Below are 18,721 nucleotides of genomic sequence, written 5' to 3' on the forward strand. Positions count from 1 at the left end.
CAACTTCCTCATTACACTGGGTTGGGGCGGGGAGCAGTACTGGTCAGGGTTCTCCAGAGAAACAGAGCCAACAGGAGATCGGTTGATTCTAAAGAATTGGCTCATGTAGTCATGGAGGTGGAGAGATCCCCAGATATGCCAGTGATCTGGAGGAGAGGAGAGTGGAGGCCGTGAGTGCCAGTCTGGAGTCCGGCAGGCTCAAGGCCAGGAGAACCCATCTTTCAGTTTAGATCAAAGGCAAAAAAAAAAAAAGCCAATGTCTCAGTTCAAAGACAATCAGGCAGGAAGAATTCCCTCCTACTCACTGGACAATCAGCCTTGCTGTTCTAGCAGACCTTCAACCGATTGGATGAGGCCCACCAACCCTGGGGAGAGCAGTCTGCTTGATTCACATGTTAATCTCATCCAGAAACATCTTCCCAGACACACCCAGAATTATGCTCGAGTAAATATCTGAGCATCCCGTGCCCCAGCCAGGTTGACATCTACAATGAGCCATCATGGGACCAGAGACCAGTGTCTACCCTTGTCCTGAGGGACAGACTGGCCTCACCACATTGTAGGGTGAGAGAAGGCATGAGCGGCGTGTGTGATCAAGTACTAACTGTGGTCATGTGCAGTTGTGGGGACACGGAAACCTATTTCTATCTTCTTTTCTGGATTGTTCACGTCTTCCATAGGAGAGTTTTTGAGGAAGAGGTAAGAACGTAAGCAACCATGGAATCCCGCAGATTGAGTCCAGTTTACTCAGTTTCCACTGGCTGATGCTCCTTCCCAGCCCAGGCAAGGGTTAAACCAGCCACGCCACAAAGGGGAGGAGGGGGCCCCAGGCAGGGAGCGTCCAACAGAGAAGGGGCTGGGCTGACCCAGTGCGGCACAGCAAATCTGACGGCCACCTGCCACGCCGGGACTGCCCGAGACAATGAGCAAGACGGGCTGGGCTGCCCTCGGGGACCCGAGTCCCTCTCCAGCCTCCAGGGCCACGCTGTCCAGCACACAGCCCCGGCCACGTGGGCTTGGAAACGGGGCCCGTCTGGGCTGAGACGCTCTCACAGTGTAAGACACACAGAGATTCCTAAAAGGGCTCGGGAAGCATCTCGTTAGGCGTGTTCCTGTCCTGAGAGAGTGTTGAGAGGACATTTCCGACACACCGGGCTAAACAGAATGTACTACTTCGCTTCATTTCATGTTTTACATTTTCAAAACAATGCAGAACGGCCCATGTGGCTCACAACCCCCGTTCACCGTCTGCGGCTCAACAAGCTCTTCCTCCGGGCCCTGCTCCTTCCCTTCCGGTCCCCTCGGTAACTCAGGCTGACTGGGATGGATGAACTTCGACCCACTGGCAGCTACAACAAGGAAGCCCTCCCAGCGGGAACCAGGGAGCCACCTTTGGGGCGCCCAGAGCCAGGACTGTCCAGCCCCACCCACTGGCCCACTGGGCTTCCCCTGCTGCCTTGATCGGTGCAGAGCAGTCATGCCTTCAAGCAGTGTGTCTGCTGGACTGGATTGTTTATATGTATGCACACGTGTGCACACCCACATATGTGCACGCATGCGAAGGTACTGCATACACGCATGGACACCAACACGTGTGCACACCCACACATGTGCGCGAATGCGAAGGTACTGCATACATGCATGCACGTCCACACGTGGGCCCACGTGCGCACATAGCCATATATGTGCATGCAAATGTACGTGCACACACATATGTGCGCATGCATGGACGTGTGTGCGCACACACATGTGTGTGTCCGCACTCACGTGCATGTGTGTGCGTGCACTCATGCACACATGCAGATGTGTGCGCATGCACGCACTTACAAGTACACACACCCGTGTGTGCATTCATACCCATGTGCACACTCACATAGGCACATGCCTGCACGTGTGAATACGCACATGCTTATGCACATGTGTGTGCACATACATACACATACACACACCCATATATACATGCACACGTGCACTCACATGTGTTCGTGCATGCACGCCCTCAGATATATACACTAAGCCTACAACATATGGACACATGAGCCCCAACTACTCTGGAGAACACAAGTTTTCAAGGTAAAAGGCAGAGAGTCTCCAAGACCACGGGGCTCCCTGGGCTGCATCCCCCCGCCCAGTTAGCACTTGCCCGTCCCTCGGGAACCTTTGTGCATTCCGCCCTGGAAGAGGGCCCAGGAGGAAGCTGCAGCAGGCGGCCTGGGCCTCCCAGAGGCGGACGCCGTGCCTTTCCTCGCACAGCTCAAGGTTGGGCAGGTCCGGAGCCCCCCATGAGTCGGAGCGACAAGCCCACCCCATGCGGACGCAGCCTGTGTTCCGAGAAGTGGCACGGTGGCTCCGCCGGGCTCCAGCAGCGTTCACGAGCAGCGCAGCCGGCTGCTGACAGCTCCCAGTCAGCGTCCTGGCACCCACGGGCCAGGTCTGTCTGCAGAGAGAAAGGCCGCTGTGACCATGACAACACGCAACCGGAAGCACTGAAAATACCTTTACTGTTTGCTCATTGTGCTCTTCCCATCACACACTTCATGGCAGCTCGCCAGCTGGGCCCTTCCGGGTGGGCGTCTCTGCCGACCTTCACTTTGGCTTCGTCATGCCCTCAGTCGTCGGTCTCTTCCATTATGGTCAAGGAGGCTGCATTGAAGATCAGAGAGGGGGTTTTCTGCACAGAATGTTCAGCAACCCCGAGGACATGTCATCAGGTCTGCAATCACATCTACGTGGCCATGATCTAGTCCAAGACAAGGCTGGTCAACGGTCTGCGGCCCTGTACCCTGTCAGCCAAGAAATGTCTCCACTTCTCGTGGCCTCACTCTGCAGAAAGCCCCTGAGGAGGGGCGCATGTCCCGCCCTGCAGGCAGCACCGTGGGGCTCAGCTCGGCAGGGGCAAGCCAGGAGACCCTCTGGGATGTCTAGGCAGGCCTCTTCTTCCTGCCCCCTCCCCCCAGTGGCTCCGGTGAAACCGAGTCTTCGTGACTGTCAGGGATCAAGCGGCCCAGAGAGCTCGTGTCCACACAGACACCGCCTGAGGCACAGCTGAGGGCGCGGGGCCCTCCCTTGCCTAACCTGGCCACACGCTCCCCTGTGAAAAGCAACCAGCAACTGGCAGAGCCCTCCTGTCCTGAGATTGTCAATAAATCCACAAAAGCAAAGGTGCCAGGGCCTGAGCCACCACCACCAGACCATCAGGCTCTCACGGTGGCAACCGGGTCCCCATGCCCCAGCCAGGAAGTGTCCGATTGGGTCTGCGGGCGTGGACTTGCCCAGCACCGCAGCCGCCGCACACCTGTCCACCCTGCCCGCCCCGGGGCATGCCTGGCCCAGCCGGGGTCTCTGCGGGAGCCCCGCGACGCCCTATGCCAGGACGACCGCTGACTTACTGTCCCCCTCCCTGACACTCTCGCTCTTGGTCTGCGGCTCTGAGCTCGTGGGCTTGGGGGCTTCCTCCTCGCCTGACGGCACTGACTCTTCTTTCATGCTGGACTTGGGAGATGGAGGCACGTCTGTGGGCACTTCCTTTTCTCTCCTGTTCTCTTGAACAACCCTGACGGGAAGAGAGAAATTGAAGGTAGACAATTCAACAGGTCATCTGGCCCCTCACCACGACATGTCCCTACAACAGGGGGACTCAGGCTTTGCCTCAGCTGTTCCCACTTCAGCTTCTGATACGCGCTCTACACACGCGGTCCTGCGTGGCATCCTGGTGCCCGAGGGCGGCAACAGGGCAGGGAGGGGTGAGCATGAGGGCAGGTCCCTCAAGATGTCAACTGGCACCACTCACAGCGGGGGAGAAGTTTTCTTTGCTGCTGGACAGAGCGACGTGACCAGTCTCCATGGCTTCTATCTGTGTTTATAAGGGGACTCGTGTTGGGGGCCCCTCAGCCCTGAGTGGCAACAACCTATCCAGGCTCTAACCATGAGTAACCACTAGCTGCCGTGGGCTTGTGTCCCCATCACCGAAACAAGAGGGGAGATTCGTGTCTAGAGCACGTCTGCACCACGACTCGCAGCACAGAGCACCCTGCAGACACACCGGGCAGGGACCCCCACACCCTCTCGTGGGTAGACGGGGGCGAGCAGGATGCGGACCAGGTTGGAGCTCTGTAACTGCTGGGGGGCGTCCTCGGGAGCTCCGGGGCAGCTGCTGGGCCCCTCTGGCCGCCGACAGCCCTCACCAGCGCCTCACCACCCCGCATCCCGCACGTCCGCAGGTGTGTTCAGTGGAGGACCGACTGACCTGTAGATGATAGTGATGATGAAGGCCCCAGCAATGACCACGATCAAGGCAGAGAAGACCTGCACGTAGACTGGAAAACAGTTTCCCTTATGAGGTCGGACCTGCCGCCCGAGTCGGGGGTGCCCGCGCCCTGTGGCCCGCAGCCTCTCCTCCACCACCTCCCCTGCGGACATGGCTGAGGGCTCGAAGGCTCCCCAGATGTGTGAGGCTCCATGTGGGCCACGCAAAGGACAGTCGCAGGTGGCCCGTGAGGACAATGGCACAGATAGCGCCCTCATCTCTTCTCCAGAAAAGCTCCTCTGCTGCCCATGAGCTGGGCCCCCTGCCCCAGCTCCCCAGAAACGGTTCCTCAACATTCGGCGGAGCTACCCCAAGACTGAACAGAAGCAGAAGCTTCCTGGCTGGTGGACACATCCCACTGGCTGAGCGACTCTGTATTAATGAGGGCCTTCCACCATCCCCACGTCTTCTCTAGACTTGCCCCAACAGAAGAACCTGGGCCTTCACGGTGACTCTTGGGCTGCGGCCCCTATGCCCGTGCTTCCGTCTGTTGGCAAGTTCTGGGCCCCTTTCCACCCCCGGGGGAAGCAGGAGTGGGCACGGCCCAGCCTTCCCATGGGAACCCTCCACCGCAGGAGCCTCTCCCATCGGGACTGATGGTTGGGGTCCGTGGCTCCTGGGCTCAGGGATCAGGCAGAGCCGGGGGCCATGTCCCGGAGGCCTCGTGCCCAGGCAGCCCCCAGGAGCGCGCTCAGTGGAAGCCCTATGACCGACACCCTCTCCATCAGGCGGAGCTAAGGACACGGAAGACAGGATGCAGAGAGAGCTCTCACCATGGCGCCGGCGAGCAGTCTATGCACAGGGGTCCCTACACTTTTCCTACTGTCTGTCTCTCGCTGCTTTCTGCTCTTCCAAAGGGCGCAAACTGGCTTCTTTGCAAACCCCCACCTCGAGGGATAGGGTGTGCTTCAGTTTGCTCGCCGCCGCCCCAAAACCATTTGCACCCCCCCTTCACGAGCCACGACATCATGAGATGCCATGTCCCTGGGAGCTCCGCTCGCGTGTTGAGGCTGACGTGACACAGTAGCACCAGTGGGTGGCTTCCGACAACAGAAAGGTGTGGCCACAGCTGTGCAGGCAGAAGCCCACGACGGTGTCCCTCTGAGGGCTCAGGGGCGCCTCCCTGCCTCTCCAGCTCCTGCTGGCCCTAAGCTCCCTGGAGCCCTTGGCTTGTACACACAAACCCCGGCTCTGGGTCTTGCTATCATGTGACAGCTTCCCTCTGTGACGCTGTCTTCACGTGGCACTCTCCTTCCTGCCTGCTCCGGGCGTCTCTGTCTCCTATAAGGACGCCGCTCCCATTGGATTTGGGGCTCACGCTACTCCAGGGGGACCTCACCATAACTACTCACAGCTGCAAAGATGGTGTTTCTAACTAAGGTCACATTCACAGGGACCAGAGGTTTGGCCCTCAACACATCGCTTGGAGGGCGGGGGGAGAAAATCCGACCCACAACAGAAGGTAAGCAGTAGCTGCAGAGAAAGCGGCCTCGCAGGTACAGGAGGGGGATTCCCAGGGGAGCTGCTCTCCCTGAACCAACCCAGAGGGTCTCTGGGAATGGATGGGGCCTCCAAGACCCTTCAAACGGGGGCTGAGGTCAGAAGGCTGAAGGGAGTTGAAGCCAAAAAGCCCCATGATAGCAGCCCAAATGCTTCGTTTCCCCCTACTGATCCGAGCTCAGTAAGTGAGGGTCAGGCATACGCTGGGCACTCCACGGTCAAGGGTCCGTCAGGGAGAGGATGGCGCGGGCAGTGGGACCCGGCCTGTGGGGTCGCCAGCGTACCACTGCAACGAAGCAGTCAGCAAGATGCTTGTGGAAGGCTGTGTTCTGATCAGCAGCTTTATTCCTTTCGATGATGCGTTTCCTGTGGAAATGTGTTCACCTCAGTTCCTCTTTCCATCTCTAGGGCTGTGAGAACCGGCCCCCAGGATGGCCTGCAGGATGCTCACCTCCTGGGATTCACATGCGAGTGTAGATGCTTCCACATTGCAGAAGGCTGACCTCTGAACCAAGGGCACTGGGCAGGGTATGACTGCGGGGGGTTGGTCACAGTCACTGTGGCTTCTACCTGGCTTTCTCGGGCCACCCGCTCTAGGAAGAGGCCATCACCATGTCTTAAGGACAGGCAAGCAGGTCTCACGTCACAGAAAAGGGCTTCCTGTTAACCCCAAGTGCCACTCACCAGCCAAGTGAGCCATCTCAGAGCAGGCCCTCCAGCCCCGGGCCAGCCTTCAGATGACTGCCGCCTCACAAGTCGCCAAGCCCACTCCACCCAGCTAAGGCTCTCCGCTACTGCTTTCGGCCACGAAGTTCTGGGTAGCGTGTCACCAGGATAAGTAACTAATCCAACAGTGCGGCAAAGGCCTGGCACAGAGAAAGTGCCCTTAAATGATGGTGAATGAACTAAATGGAAATGACCAAACCTGGAGCTTTGAAGGGACAAGAAGGGAGCCCTCACATTCCCGAATCCCAGGATATGTACGTTCCTTAGTGTGATTGTCTGTCCTGGTTCCTGGGAGTAAATTCGAAACGTATGTGGGTGAAGCCATGAAAGAGACACACGCGTGGACGGTGCTGGAACATCCGATTGCCAGCATATCGTCCACTTCTTTACACATGGACTATCTTCAGCCTTTGGCGTCAAGTTCCTGGAGGCAGAGACCGCGTCTCTGTGATCCTCTCAGCACAGGATCTACCAGCACACGATTTGCTATCGACAACATGTATGATGTACCGTAAACTCAATACTATGATCGGTCACTGAGAACTAGCAACCACGGAGGAAAGCATTATTTTCTTCAAGGATTCTCTTGGTAATTTCACCACCAGATACAGTTAAAGGTTTTGAAATCATCTCAGTGAGTCCCATGAAGCAACAGAAGCCAAACACTCAGAAGTGACACGACTGAGGAATGAAGGCGAGTCGTTCTCGAATTCCCAATTCTTTCTCAAAGATCTAATGCTAATTCCCCGAGTTCGTATTCTTAATCATACAGATTACGCCGTAATACAATGTGCACTTCAAACCAGCCAATTTAAGAAGTTGGTGAAAGGTCTTCATAACGTGGAATTTTGTGCACAAAGAACTCATAATACCCTGTCACTGAATGCTACAACTTGCACGGCACAAAGGTCCACTTGCCGTCTTGAATGAGAAAGATGTCAAGGAAATGAAAAGTCATTTGAGGGAGCAGTGAGAACCTAAATGTAGGGCTCGCGGCCCAGACTCTTCCCACAGATGGCCCAACCTCTCGAGCCTGAAAGAGGTCAGAAGCCAAGGAAAAGCCCAGCCCACACAATTCATTTATTAAAACTGAAAGGATAGAAAGAGGGTTAACTCTAGCCTCCATGCAAAAATGACGTACTTATTTATAGAGCAGTGAACACTCTTCCTGGACAAAATATTCTTAAGAGTTGGTGTTCTTTTTCAGGGTTCCTTAGAGACACTAATAGGTAAGGTGCTATAAGGAATAAGGCTCATCTTCCAAATGAGTTATGGGCATAAGGTAGTAATATTAATACACGTTATATTTGGATTATACATAAACATGTACAAAAGGGCTAACTTGTTCATAAAATTCTCACGGGACGACACTTGGGGGAGGGACAGATGGGAAAAGAAGGGGCAGCAACTTGATCCTATGTGCTCTCCCGAGCCACAGTCTGCCTTCAAGGACCCATCTCACCACCTGTGCCGTTGGGGCTGTTTCACCGGGATGTGAGGAAACCGGGGAGACAACCAAAGACGATGGCCACACTTGAGACCTGACTGAGAAACTGAATGTCTTCTGCCCCTTCAAATGTGGAAGACTGAAAGAACAGATTCAAATGCTCTTTGGATGTGAATGTTCCTGCTTTTAGAAGTCCCAAATGGTAAACCTCTCAGAAAAACTAAGATACACAAGTGCTTCCGACACTGGAGCCAAGAAGGAAATCTCCACAATGTACTCGGCCAGTGCCCTCCAACGCCGAGATGTGTGTGTCAAACCACTGATGCCACAAAGTGACAGAGATGACAAATGCAAAAAGCAACAAATTATGGCCAAACCACCACCCAGGGCCGTGACCCCAACTCAAGAATAGCAGTCATGTACCCCAGAGAACAAGCTACGAATCGATAAGCCATTGCACACGGGAAGACCTGGGGCTTGAAAGGATGGTTCACGTGGGATTCTGGCTATAGGTTGTGGGTTTTACAATGAGAGACGTGCAGGACAATAAACTCTTTTAAAGACAAAGTGCTATGTCTCATTGCAGCTTTTACCACCCAATTGTGTGCAACCAGACCCGAGGTTCATTAAAGTCTGGAATTAAGGGGCATCTGGGTGGCTCAGTGGGTTAAAGCCTCTGCCTTCAGCTCAGGTCACGGTCTCAGGGTCCTGGGATCGAGCCCCACATTGGGCTCTCCACTCAGCAAGGAGCCTGCTTCCTCCTCTCTCCCTGCCTCTCTCCCTGCCTGCCTCTCTGACTACTTGTAATCTCTATCAAATAAATAAATAAAATCTTTTTTTAAAAAAGTCTAGAATTAATTTTTAGTGTGGCATCAGAAAAAGAAGGGCAGAAAAGGAGCCATCCCCTCCCAAGTCCCCCCTCCATAAAACCAAAGAGAAGACTAGCTTTTATCAGAATTTTATCAGATTTATCAGAATTTATCATAATAAACTTTTCAGAACTCTGAAAATTACCCAATCAAAAGTTTGCAGATGAACACATGAATGTCAATAACAGGGAAATGTAGAAATTTTAACTTGCCCTATTCCCACTTTTGTTCACCTCCAATTCCCTGCTAGTCTTGAACCAACAGCCCACAGTCATGGTGACAACTAGCAGCCTGGCATCACTGAAGGGGGCAGACCGGGGCTGGAGCTCCTTCACAGCCCAGTCCCAAAGAACCGTCATTATTTGGTCCATCCAGTACTTCGCCAGAAGATCTCACTTGCAAGGCTTTCTTTATTTGACCCGACTTAGAGCTAATCTAGTAGGAACAACTTCTTCTCAGGCATTTGTTGAAAACAATCAGAGGCAACTGTTAAAAATCATGATGGCTAAAATGGCTGATAGCAGTTGGGCGTAGATAATAAGCCAACCAGAAAGTTTAAGAGGAAAATCTGGGGAATTATCTGTCTGTAGGGAGGTCTAAAAGCTGTGACATATTCTTGGGATCTAGAAGGTAATGGGCACACCCAAGCCTGTGCACATACTTTGGAAACAGCTGAGAAGGTCCTAAACTTTCACTTCTGGTGGATCGTGAGGCTCTGTGGAAGCATGCGAAAAGATAAAGGCACAGTTGGAAACTATCTGGCCGACTGTTGAAGGTGTGCCTCAACACACACAAAGAGCCCCCATATAAAGACTGACACTTATTGTTTCCAAGAACCTAAGCAGATTTTCCAGTCATTAGCTGACCAGTAGGCCGACCAAGCCAAGTCTTCAATGGTCACATACTACACACAATACAGACTTTATGGAATTAGTTTGGAAACGTCATTGAACAATGCTAACAACAACTTTGGGGAGGCAGGAAAATATGATTTTTAGAGTTGCCACATATTTTTTAAATGTCTAGTTTTCAATTAAAAAAGTTAGATGTGCAAAGAAATAAGAAAGCATAAACACACACATACACAAACACATACAAAAAACTGTCCCTGTGCATGACCAGATGTTGGTTCACTAGGCAAAGATTTTAAATTAGCTACTTCTTGGGGTGCCTGTGTAGCTCAGTGGGTTAAAGCCTCTGCCTTTGGCTTGGGTTGTGATCTCAGGGTCCTGGGATTGGGCCCCACATCGGGCTCTCTGCTCAGCGGGGAGCCTGCTTCCCCCCGTCTCTCTCTGCCTGCCTCTCTGCCTACTTGTGATCTCTCTCTGTCAAATAAATAAATAAAATCTTTTTTAAATAAATAAATAAATGTTACTTCAAATATGGTAAAAAAAAAAAAAGAAAGAAAGAAAGAAAAGAAAAGAAAAGAAAAGAAAAAAGAAACCATGTTGCAAGAGGTAGAGTAGGAGAATGATATCTCACCAGATAGAGAGTACCAATACAGACATAGAAATTACCTTTTTTTAAAGGTAATATGGATAACATATTATATATATAAAGGACTATGATAACATAGTCCAAGTGCTGACAGGAAAAGCCTGCCAATCAGGAATTTTATATACTGCAGTGCTATCCTCCCCCAAATGGACAAGTTCAGACAGTCCCAAACAGGAACTGAGAAATTCATCACGAGCAGACCTGTCTTACAGGAAGTATTAAATGGGAGTCCCCTTCAGAAAGAAAGAGCAGGATACTAGACGGAACCTCAAACCCACACGAGTAATAAAGACCATCGCCAGAGTACCCAGCAGATGCAGACGAAGAGTTTGATAAAAATCCAACATCCCTACACAATAAAAACACCCAAGAAACTGGAAGAGAAAGGAGCTTACTCAATCTGACCTTTGGTACGACCCATAGCTACCAGCATCCTTACCAACGAAACACTGAAAACATCCTGCTGAGACCAGGAAGCAGATAAGGAGGTCTATTCTCACCGACTCTATTCCTCATGTATTAGAGTTTCTAACCAGGGCAATTAAGCAAGAAAATGAAATAAAACTCACTACACTGGAAAGAAAGAAGTAATGTGATCTCTATTTGCAGATGATACACTCTGGTATCGAGATAATCCTAAGTAATCAACTAAAAATGAGTAGAACTAACACATGAGTCCAAGAATTTGGCAGCCTGTAAGACCACAATATAAAAACCAGTTGTATTTCTAATTTCTAGCAACCTTTCAATTCTCTTGTGTATATACCTACAATTCTCCGTACAGTCTAAAAATCAAATTAAGGAGATATATCCACTCACAATAACACCAGGAGAATAAAATACTAATAAATTGAACAAAAGAAATGCAAGATTGGTACACTGAAAACAACACAATATTGTTGAGAGAAATTAAAGAAGACTTAAATAAATGGAAAGACATCCCCTTGTTCATGGGTTAGAATACTTAACATTATATTAACATGGCAATATCCCACCCACAAGTTATCTACAGATTCAACACATTTTTTTTCAGAAATTGACAAGCTGATCCTAAGTTAATATGGAAATGCACAGAACCCACAGTAATAAAAACAATCCTGAAAAAGTAGAACAAAATTGGAGGAGTCCTGCTTTTCAATTTCAACATTTATTGTAAAGCTACAGCAGTCAAAGTGGTGTGGTACATGCTTAGTGGAATAAAGCAGAAAAATAAACCCTCACATGTCTGGGCAATTGACGTTAGACAAGGATGTGAAAGCAGTTCAATGGGGAGAGAAGAGTCTTCCCAACAAGTGATGCTACGACACCTGGAAGCCTAGATGGAAAAGAACGAAACTGGATCCTTGCCTCACACTGTGAAAAAAAATTAAGTCAAAATGGACCAATGACATAAACATATAAGTAAAACCATAAAACTCTTAGAAAATCACAGATGTAATTCTTTGTGACCTCGGAGTAGACCCTGGTTTTTGAGCTATGACACCAAAAGCGCAAGCAATCACAGAACAAATGGATAAACGAGGCCTCATCAAAACTAAAATCATCATGCTTCGAAGAGACACTATCAAGACAGTGAAAAGAGGACCGCCAGATGGGGAGAAAGTAGATGCAGATCACATACCTGACAAAGGGCTACCATCCAGAATATATATGGAGCTCTTACAACACCGCAATAAAAAGACAATTAACCCAGTTAAACACCAGCCAAGAAATGTAAAGTCTTCTTCAGAGACAACGTACAAATGGCCAAATGCCCATGCAAAGATACTCAACATCGTCACTCATCAGGGAAGGACAATCGAACCCACAGCGAGACGCCATGTCACACCCGTCGAGGCGGGTGTCGTCGGACAGACAGACAACGCGTGTTGCTCCTGGAGAAACTGGGATTCAGGTCCGGAAGCTGAGACTGTCCAACAGCGCAGCCGCTGTGGGAAGGAGTTTGACGGTTCTTTAAACATTTTAAGTCTAGTTGATAAAAGACCCAGCAATTCCTCGGCCGGTGAATACCCAAGGAAAGTGAGAACACGTGTTCATGCAAAAGCTGACATGCACACGTGCCTAGTAGCTAACAAGTGGGAACAACCCAAATCTCCATCAGCTAATTCGTGGGCAAAGAAAATGTGGTCTATGCGCACCACGGGATATTACTCAGACGTAGCGGGAACGCAGTGCGACGCCTGCCTCCACATGATGAATCCTGAAAACATGTGAAAGCAGCCGACTCACAAGGTCACAGGTTATATGATTCCATTAATGTGAAATGTCCAGAGTAGGTAGACCCACAGGGATGGATCGGTGGCCGCCAGGGGCTGGAGGGAGGAGGAATGGGGGCTGTCCCGTGGGTGAGCACAGGGCTTCTTTCAGGGCTAATCCGGATGTTCTAGAAGTGACGGGGGATGGCTGCACAACCGAAACCCACCAGATTGTACACTTTCAAGGGGTAAGTTTTATGGTACAAGAATTTACCTCAATAAAAATAACCAAAAAAGAGGTAATTTCCAGTTGTTTCTATCTACAGGTACAGGGAAAGGTACAGGTATAGGGAAACCTAGGGTTGTTTAGGTCTCCCGGGGCAGAGAGAAGTGGGGAGAGCCTGGTCCCAAGTCTTCCAGCTCAACATCTGGATGAGAAATTGTCACCAGATTATCTTCTCAGCTGTTAATGGCATTTCTTGTGGCCTCTGATTTCACCTCTGAGAACCAGACTTCCTCCTCTTTTGCCCTAAGGGCCAAATCTTCACCGTAAAGTGAGCCATGATCCTGCCCATGCCCTACGTTCTTCAACCCTTTTGTGCAGAATGTCACTTCTTCTCGGACAAGGAGCTGGCTTAGGGCTCTCAGTCTGTGGGATCAGGCAGCCCCGTGGGTCACCCCCTGGGTCACCCCATGACTCACCCCATGAGTCACAAGCATTTCTGACTTCCTAGGCCTTCCCACATCTGGGAAGAAGGGCTCACTCTGGGTCTCACCTCCGAGGGCTCAGCCCACCTGGGGCTCAGAGGAGAGAGCAAGAAACCTTTCCAGGCTCCCGGCACAAGTGTGCCTTTATCCACTGGGGAGGTGAGGACAGAGGAGAGTGGCCTGGGACAGGGAGGGCCCGGGTCACGTTCCCCACAGCATAGGAGCTGCTGAGTGCCCGTGGCCCACGGTCAGCTTCTATGTGGGGGGCACCTTCCTCCTCTCTGGCAAGGTCTTGCGCAGGCCACCCCACCCCACACACTCTTTCATTCCTCTCCAAACCCTCCCAGAGCCAAGCACCCTCATTTCTAAAAAAGGCCGCAAACAGGGCAAGAAAACACATCAGTCATCAAGTGAATCTCATGAGGGTTTGGAAATACTAATTCTGAAAATTCTAGGGGCCCAGAAAGCTCTAAAGCAGGAACAAACCCCCAGACAGTGTAAGGAGAAGACCCCTTCCCGAAGGACATCTCGGCTTGCCACCCTGCCCTCACGCCGCTCTCGCACTCAGCTGTGAGTCCCGTCCCCAGCGTGGCCCACTCACAGCCAACGGGAGGCCCTGCTCCGAGGGTGGCGGCCTCTCCCTGTTCCCATGGCCTCCCCATCTCAGGATGTCCCGCCGGCCCCACCGCACCCCGGACTCATGGGGTGAGGGTTTTCTGCTGACCCTGACAGGGCTGCGGAGAAGCCCCGTGGGGTCTGACCTTGCACACAGCTCGCGGCCAGCCCCACCCGGAGCCAGCTGCTTCTACACCCCTACATGCCCGGGGTCTCCCCGGGACCCTTCCTAGTACCAGGTCCATTCCATCCAGGAGTGTACGTCCTTGGGGGGCGTTCGTCCCATTCAGTGACCCCAAAGCTGGCTGTTCCCGCTAACACACCAGAGTGATGGAACCAGGGAACCAACGGCCAGGCAGGGGGGCCCGGGGAGGGACACAGCCCGTGGACCTCCGGGGCCCGTGGACCTCCGGGGCAGCTCTGCAAGGGGCTGGCGCAGTACTCACTGGGCACCGCCTTCTCGTAGCACACGCCTTTGTAAAAGCAGCAGCCCAGCTCCTTGCAGCGGTCCCTGGTGACGTTGTAGTCACAGATGTCGTAGAGAGGAATGTCACACACTGCAAAGCAGACACACAGCCATCGGCATGAGAAAACAGCCCCCCGGGAGTTCCAGGCCCGAGGGCTGGGGGGCGAGGGGGGCCTATGCATCATACGGATCTGACTGAAAGGTCTGAATGAGATTCTGAACAGAATCACGCCGAGCGAACTGCAGAGAGGGACGTGGGGCCCTCCGACCGCTAAGCCATAGCGCGTCTCTGCAGGGCCGCCAGGCTCCGCGCGCTGCGACAGAAACGTGGAATGGAGACCTTGTGCAGTGGGTGTCGGGGCGCTGGGCGCACCGCGAGCCCCGGTCACCGGGACGCACACGGGGAGAGGATTAGCAGCTCAGGCTGAAGAGGATTCTAGAATTCAAAAGTCGATTCAGAAGGACTGAACGTAAAACGTCAGCTTTGAGCAAAAGCAAGCATGCGAGGACCCGGACTGCAGGAGACCCGTCTCCACGCCGCTCGGCCCTGGCTACTGACGTGCTTCCAGCTGGAGGACATGGGAGTCCCCTTGGGCAGGCAGCAGCGTCTGGCCCAACCCAGCTGGGGGTTCCTGGTGCAAGGGGAAAGGGAGGTGGCGGCCTCCAGGACACCCAGTCCTTTCTCCAGCACTGACAATCCTTCAGACACAGGGGCTCCGGAGAAACCCACCGTCCCTCCTGCTCCTTCCGGAGATGCGCAGCCAGAAAGCCACTGCAGACATGGCAGCACCGGGCCGGGCAGGGTCGGGGGACGAAGCCGCCCGCGGTCACCCTCCTGCACCACTGCCCTTTCCCAGAGCCCGGCTAGCCGGCCAGGTAGGGTCCCGGGGTCACCCAGTGCTTAGTCGCCCTGCAAGCCATGCCATCCATTTAAGGGTGTGCCAGCCGTGCCCAGCTTTGCCTCAGGTGGGGTCCAGGCTGCACGGAGCCCACCCAGGCCCTCGTGGTGGCGACACGGGGAGCACAGCCACCACCGTACCCGCGGCAGCTTCCACACAATTGAGAGCGAGGACCCCACAAGATGGCAGCCAGCGTGGTGGCAAACACCGGTGCACTCAGCCCCTTCCACCTTGTCCAGAAAGTTCCAGGAGACCCAAGACCATGCAGCTGAGCGGGAGAGCTGGGGTTCCCATCACCCCACTGTCTGCACAGAGCCAGGGGACCGAGGGGTCTCGAAGGTGCTCCGTCATGACCAGGGATCATTCCAGCAAACAGCATACTGTTGAGGCCTATGTTTATTCATAATGTGTGTTTTCTTCCATGTCACTCCCCACACGGGAACACAGGGGACTGTGACTTCCCGCTCTGGCTGCTTTCACAGAATAGTCTGGAAGAGCAGTCGGTCCCCAGAGCACCGGGGCAGGAGGTCAGTCTTCCGAGCTTGGCCAGAAGGCACCCGGCCTTCTTTCCACCACGAGACCCTAGCCCAGGGCTATCGTCCCCAGGGGTGCTGATCATTTGGGGGTCGGGGGGACCCACCGGCTCACCCTCTGCCCTCAACAGGACACCGTCTGAATGGCGTGGAACTGAGCCCCAGGGCCGGCACCCTGCTTTGCTAGGTGGACTTGAGATGTGCCCCCAGCAGCCCTTCGGTCTCCCCACACCTGCACAGCAAGCACCTGCCGGGCACAGCGAGCTGCGGTACGGTGGGCAGAGGTGAAGATGGCCAGCCCCCCGCTGCCCACCCGGCCAGGCCGTCTTGAGGCGGCTGCCTGTCACCTCCCGGACCCTCACTTGCTCCTTCCTCTCGTTTGTTCGTTCCCAGGCAAGCCTTCAGCGTCCCCACCCCTGCCCCGGGTGACAGGCAGGAGGACCGCCCAGATGTGGGGGAACGGAAGCCCACACCTGAGGGCAGGAACACCAGGCAGGTAGCACTTCTGGGGGTGTGCCAGGGTCCCCACAGAGTTAACACCGCCTTCCCCTGCCCTCCCGCCCCCCACCTGCCCTCCCCTGCCCACCTGTCCTCCTGCCCCCCACCTGCCCATCCCCCACACCTGCCCAGGCCCCAGTGGCCAGTGCCCAGCAGAGGCAGCCTGCAACAGCAGAAACACCATGCCTGGCCCCAGGAAGGCTGCCGGCAGGTGCTGACAAAACCAGCTGCCATCTAACGGCTTAGCAACAAGTCTCAGGGTAAAAAGGTAACAGCCACATCGACACCTGCAGGGGTGACAGAGCCACACTTGCTGGCCTTCACCCCCTGCCGCAAACTGGACAACTAGCAGTTTAGGGTCAAAATGCAGGTAGGTCAGTGTGAGCCCGGAGAGCAGGGCCCTGCTGCAGGTCAGCGAGGACAGGGAAGACGACCTCCCTCCCCAAGCAGGTTAGCGCAGGAGGCACCCCAGCTTTCCTTGATAAACCTGAGTGACCAGCCTGCACCAGCCCACACCTGGAGAAGGGGGCGGGCCCCGCTCTCCAGCTCCCACCCCGGCACCGCCGGTCTCACAGCCCTGACGTAGAGGCGAGGGAGGCTGTCCACTCCCAGGCCCGGACAACACACTGTCCCCTACGCAGGTGCTTCTGCCAGGAGACCCGAAGGGGCTACTCCAGACCAGCCCTCTCTGCAGCCCAACAAAGTGCCCCCAGGTACAGGCCACCTGCCTCATCTGTCCTGGGCCTTAGTGATCAGAAGCCACACCTCTCCAGTGAGCACCCCCAGCCTGGACTAGAGCTCGGGCCCAGGCCCTGGGGTCTCGAGCCAGACCTACTGACCTCCATGTCCCGGCTGCCGTGTATGATGGAGGCCCCCAGACTGGCCCCAGGAAGGGCGTCCAGAGCAAGAGAGCCCAGTCCCCAGTGGATTCCTGCCAAGCAACAGGAAAGCTGCGTCTCGCTGAAGCTTGGCCAGCCCAGAACCCTCCCCAGTCAGTCCAGGTTCCAAACCAAATAAAGGAAAAAAATTTTAAAAAGTAACAAAGAAACCAAAATTTTTTTCCTTCTTTTTCCTTATCTTTTATCACAAAAATAACGTGTGCAGACAAGCTCCCTTGAGAAGAAGAATTGAGTCACACGCAAATGTGCATGGTTGGAACAGCCCTTCCCTCCTCAGCCATGCAGGGCACCCCTGTGGGGACCTCTGTGGTCACACGCGGATGTGCACACACGCGGACCCCCAGCCTCACGGAGCCACTGCCCTGGTCTCCCCCGACCCCCATAGGAGTTTCTGACCGCAGACCCAGGGCGCCCGGGATGGGGGAGGTGGGCTTTCCTATTGAGAAATACGTTTTCTGTAAGAGAAACTTTTCTCGCAATAAACATTTTGAGACAGACGTGTCCAAGCGGCACATCAGAGGGAAACGTCTTTGGCCCCTGGACCCCGGGAGCCAGCTGCACGTGTTTCTGACACTGAACACCCGGGCTCAGGGTCTCTACGGGGACACTCGCAAGAAAGCGAAGGCTGCATGGCATTTCCCTGCATCCCTTTGCCCCCTTCCCTGGCTCAGCCTGGTGATCGACTGCCATCACTGTGGGGTGAGACAGACCCCACAGTCCTTCCCTGTTACCTGCAAATTTCTTCAGGAGGTGCGAGGGTGATTTCTTGAATTCCGGTGCGTATCTCATTGTAGCAGTCAAAGGGCAGACAAGGGGTCAAAGGAACCTGGGAGAGAGAACAGGTTAGCATAGGTGGGACCTCACGGGGGCTGGGGGAATTGGTGGCTGTGGTCAGTGCGAGGACAGAGGGGCCAGGCAGCGTGGGACTGGGGTCTCACCTGGCAACCATGTCCCCAACCAAGCCCCCTCAGCAGAGCAGTCCTGTTACACTCCAAGCGGACAACCTTGGATCAAACGAGAAACCGGTACCTCCTCCTTCCACTGCTCCCACCAGTGGAGCGTGGAGCCAGTGGCAGGCCTGCCCTATCCGCTGTGATGTCACACAAGCCCATGACATCACACAGAGGGGGCAGGGCGGTGACACTGGCAGCTGGAGGATAGATGGGGTGTTCACAGGGCCGAGGGGGAGTGAAAGGGCCCCAAGTACAAGGTGTGGGGCTGTGAACCCCCCACCCAAGACCCTTTCCTGCAGGACACACAGGCCTGGCTTTGCGTCCTGCCTTCACTCCTGGGTCGTCCTTCTTAGGGTGTCCACCTTTTGCTAGGATGCAACAGTGAGCAAAACAGGCAAACCCGACCCTTAAGGAATATCCCCCCAAGAAGGAGATGGACCACATCAAGTCAGGCATGTGCTACGGGAGGAAAGCAGAGCACAGAGCAGGGGCTGATTCTCTGCTTAGGCAGGGTAAGCCAGCATCCTCAGGCCAAGACAGCCTCTGAGCAGTGTGCAGAGGAAGTGAGGGAAGGCACACAAGCCTGAAGCAGCAGCCAGTGCAAAGGCCC

General features: G+C 54.0%; 1 protein-coding gene across 1 annotated transcript; it reads right to left on the reverse strand.

The window, feature by feature from the left end:
* Positions 1-2,598: 2,598 nt before the first annotated feature.
* TEX29 (testis expressed 29) lies at positions 2,599-17,951 on the reverse strand. The gene is made up of 5 exons (XM_032880983.1): positions 17,890-17,951; positions 14,310-14,420; positions 4,247-4,316; positions 3,390-3,553; positions 2,599-2,643 (listed from the first exon to the last, which is right to left on the reverse strand). The coding sequence occupies exons 1-5, from the start codon at positions 17,945-17,947 to the stop codon at positions 2,609-2,611; spliced, it is 438 nt and encodes a 145-aa protein (XP_032736874.1). The 5' UTR covers positions 17,948-17,951; the 3' UTR covers positions 2,599-2,608.
* Positions 17,952-18,721: the final 770 nt, after the last annotated feature.

The sequence above is a fragment of the Lontra canadensis genome, unplaced genomic scaffold, assembly GCF_010015895.1.
Source record: "Lontra canadensis isolate GAN:19392208 unplaced genomic scaffold, GSC_riverotter_1.0 scaffold73, whole genome shotgun sequence".
NCBI classification, from domain to species: domain Eukaryota; kingdom Metazoa; phylum Chordata; class Mammalia; order Carnivora; family Mustelidae; genus Lontra; species Lontra canadensis.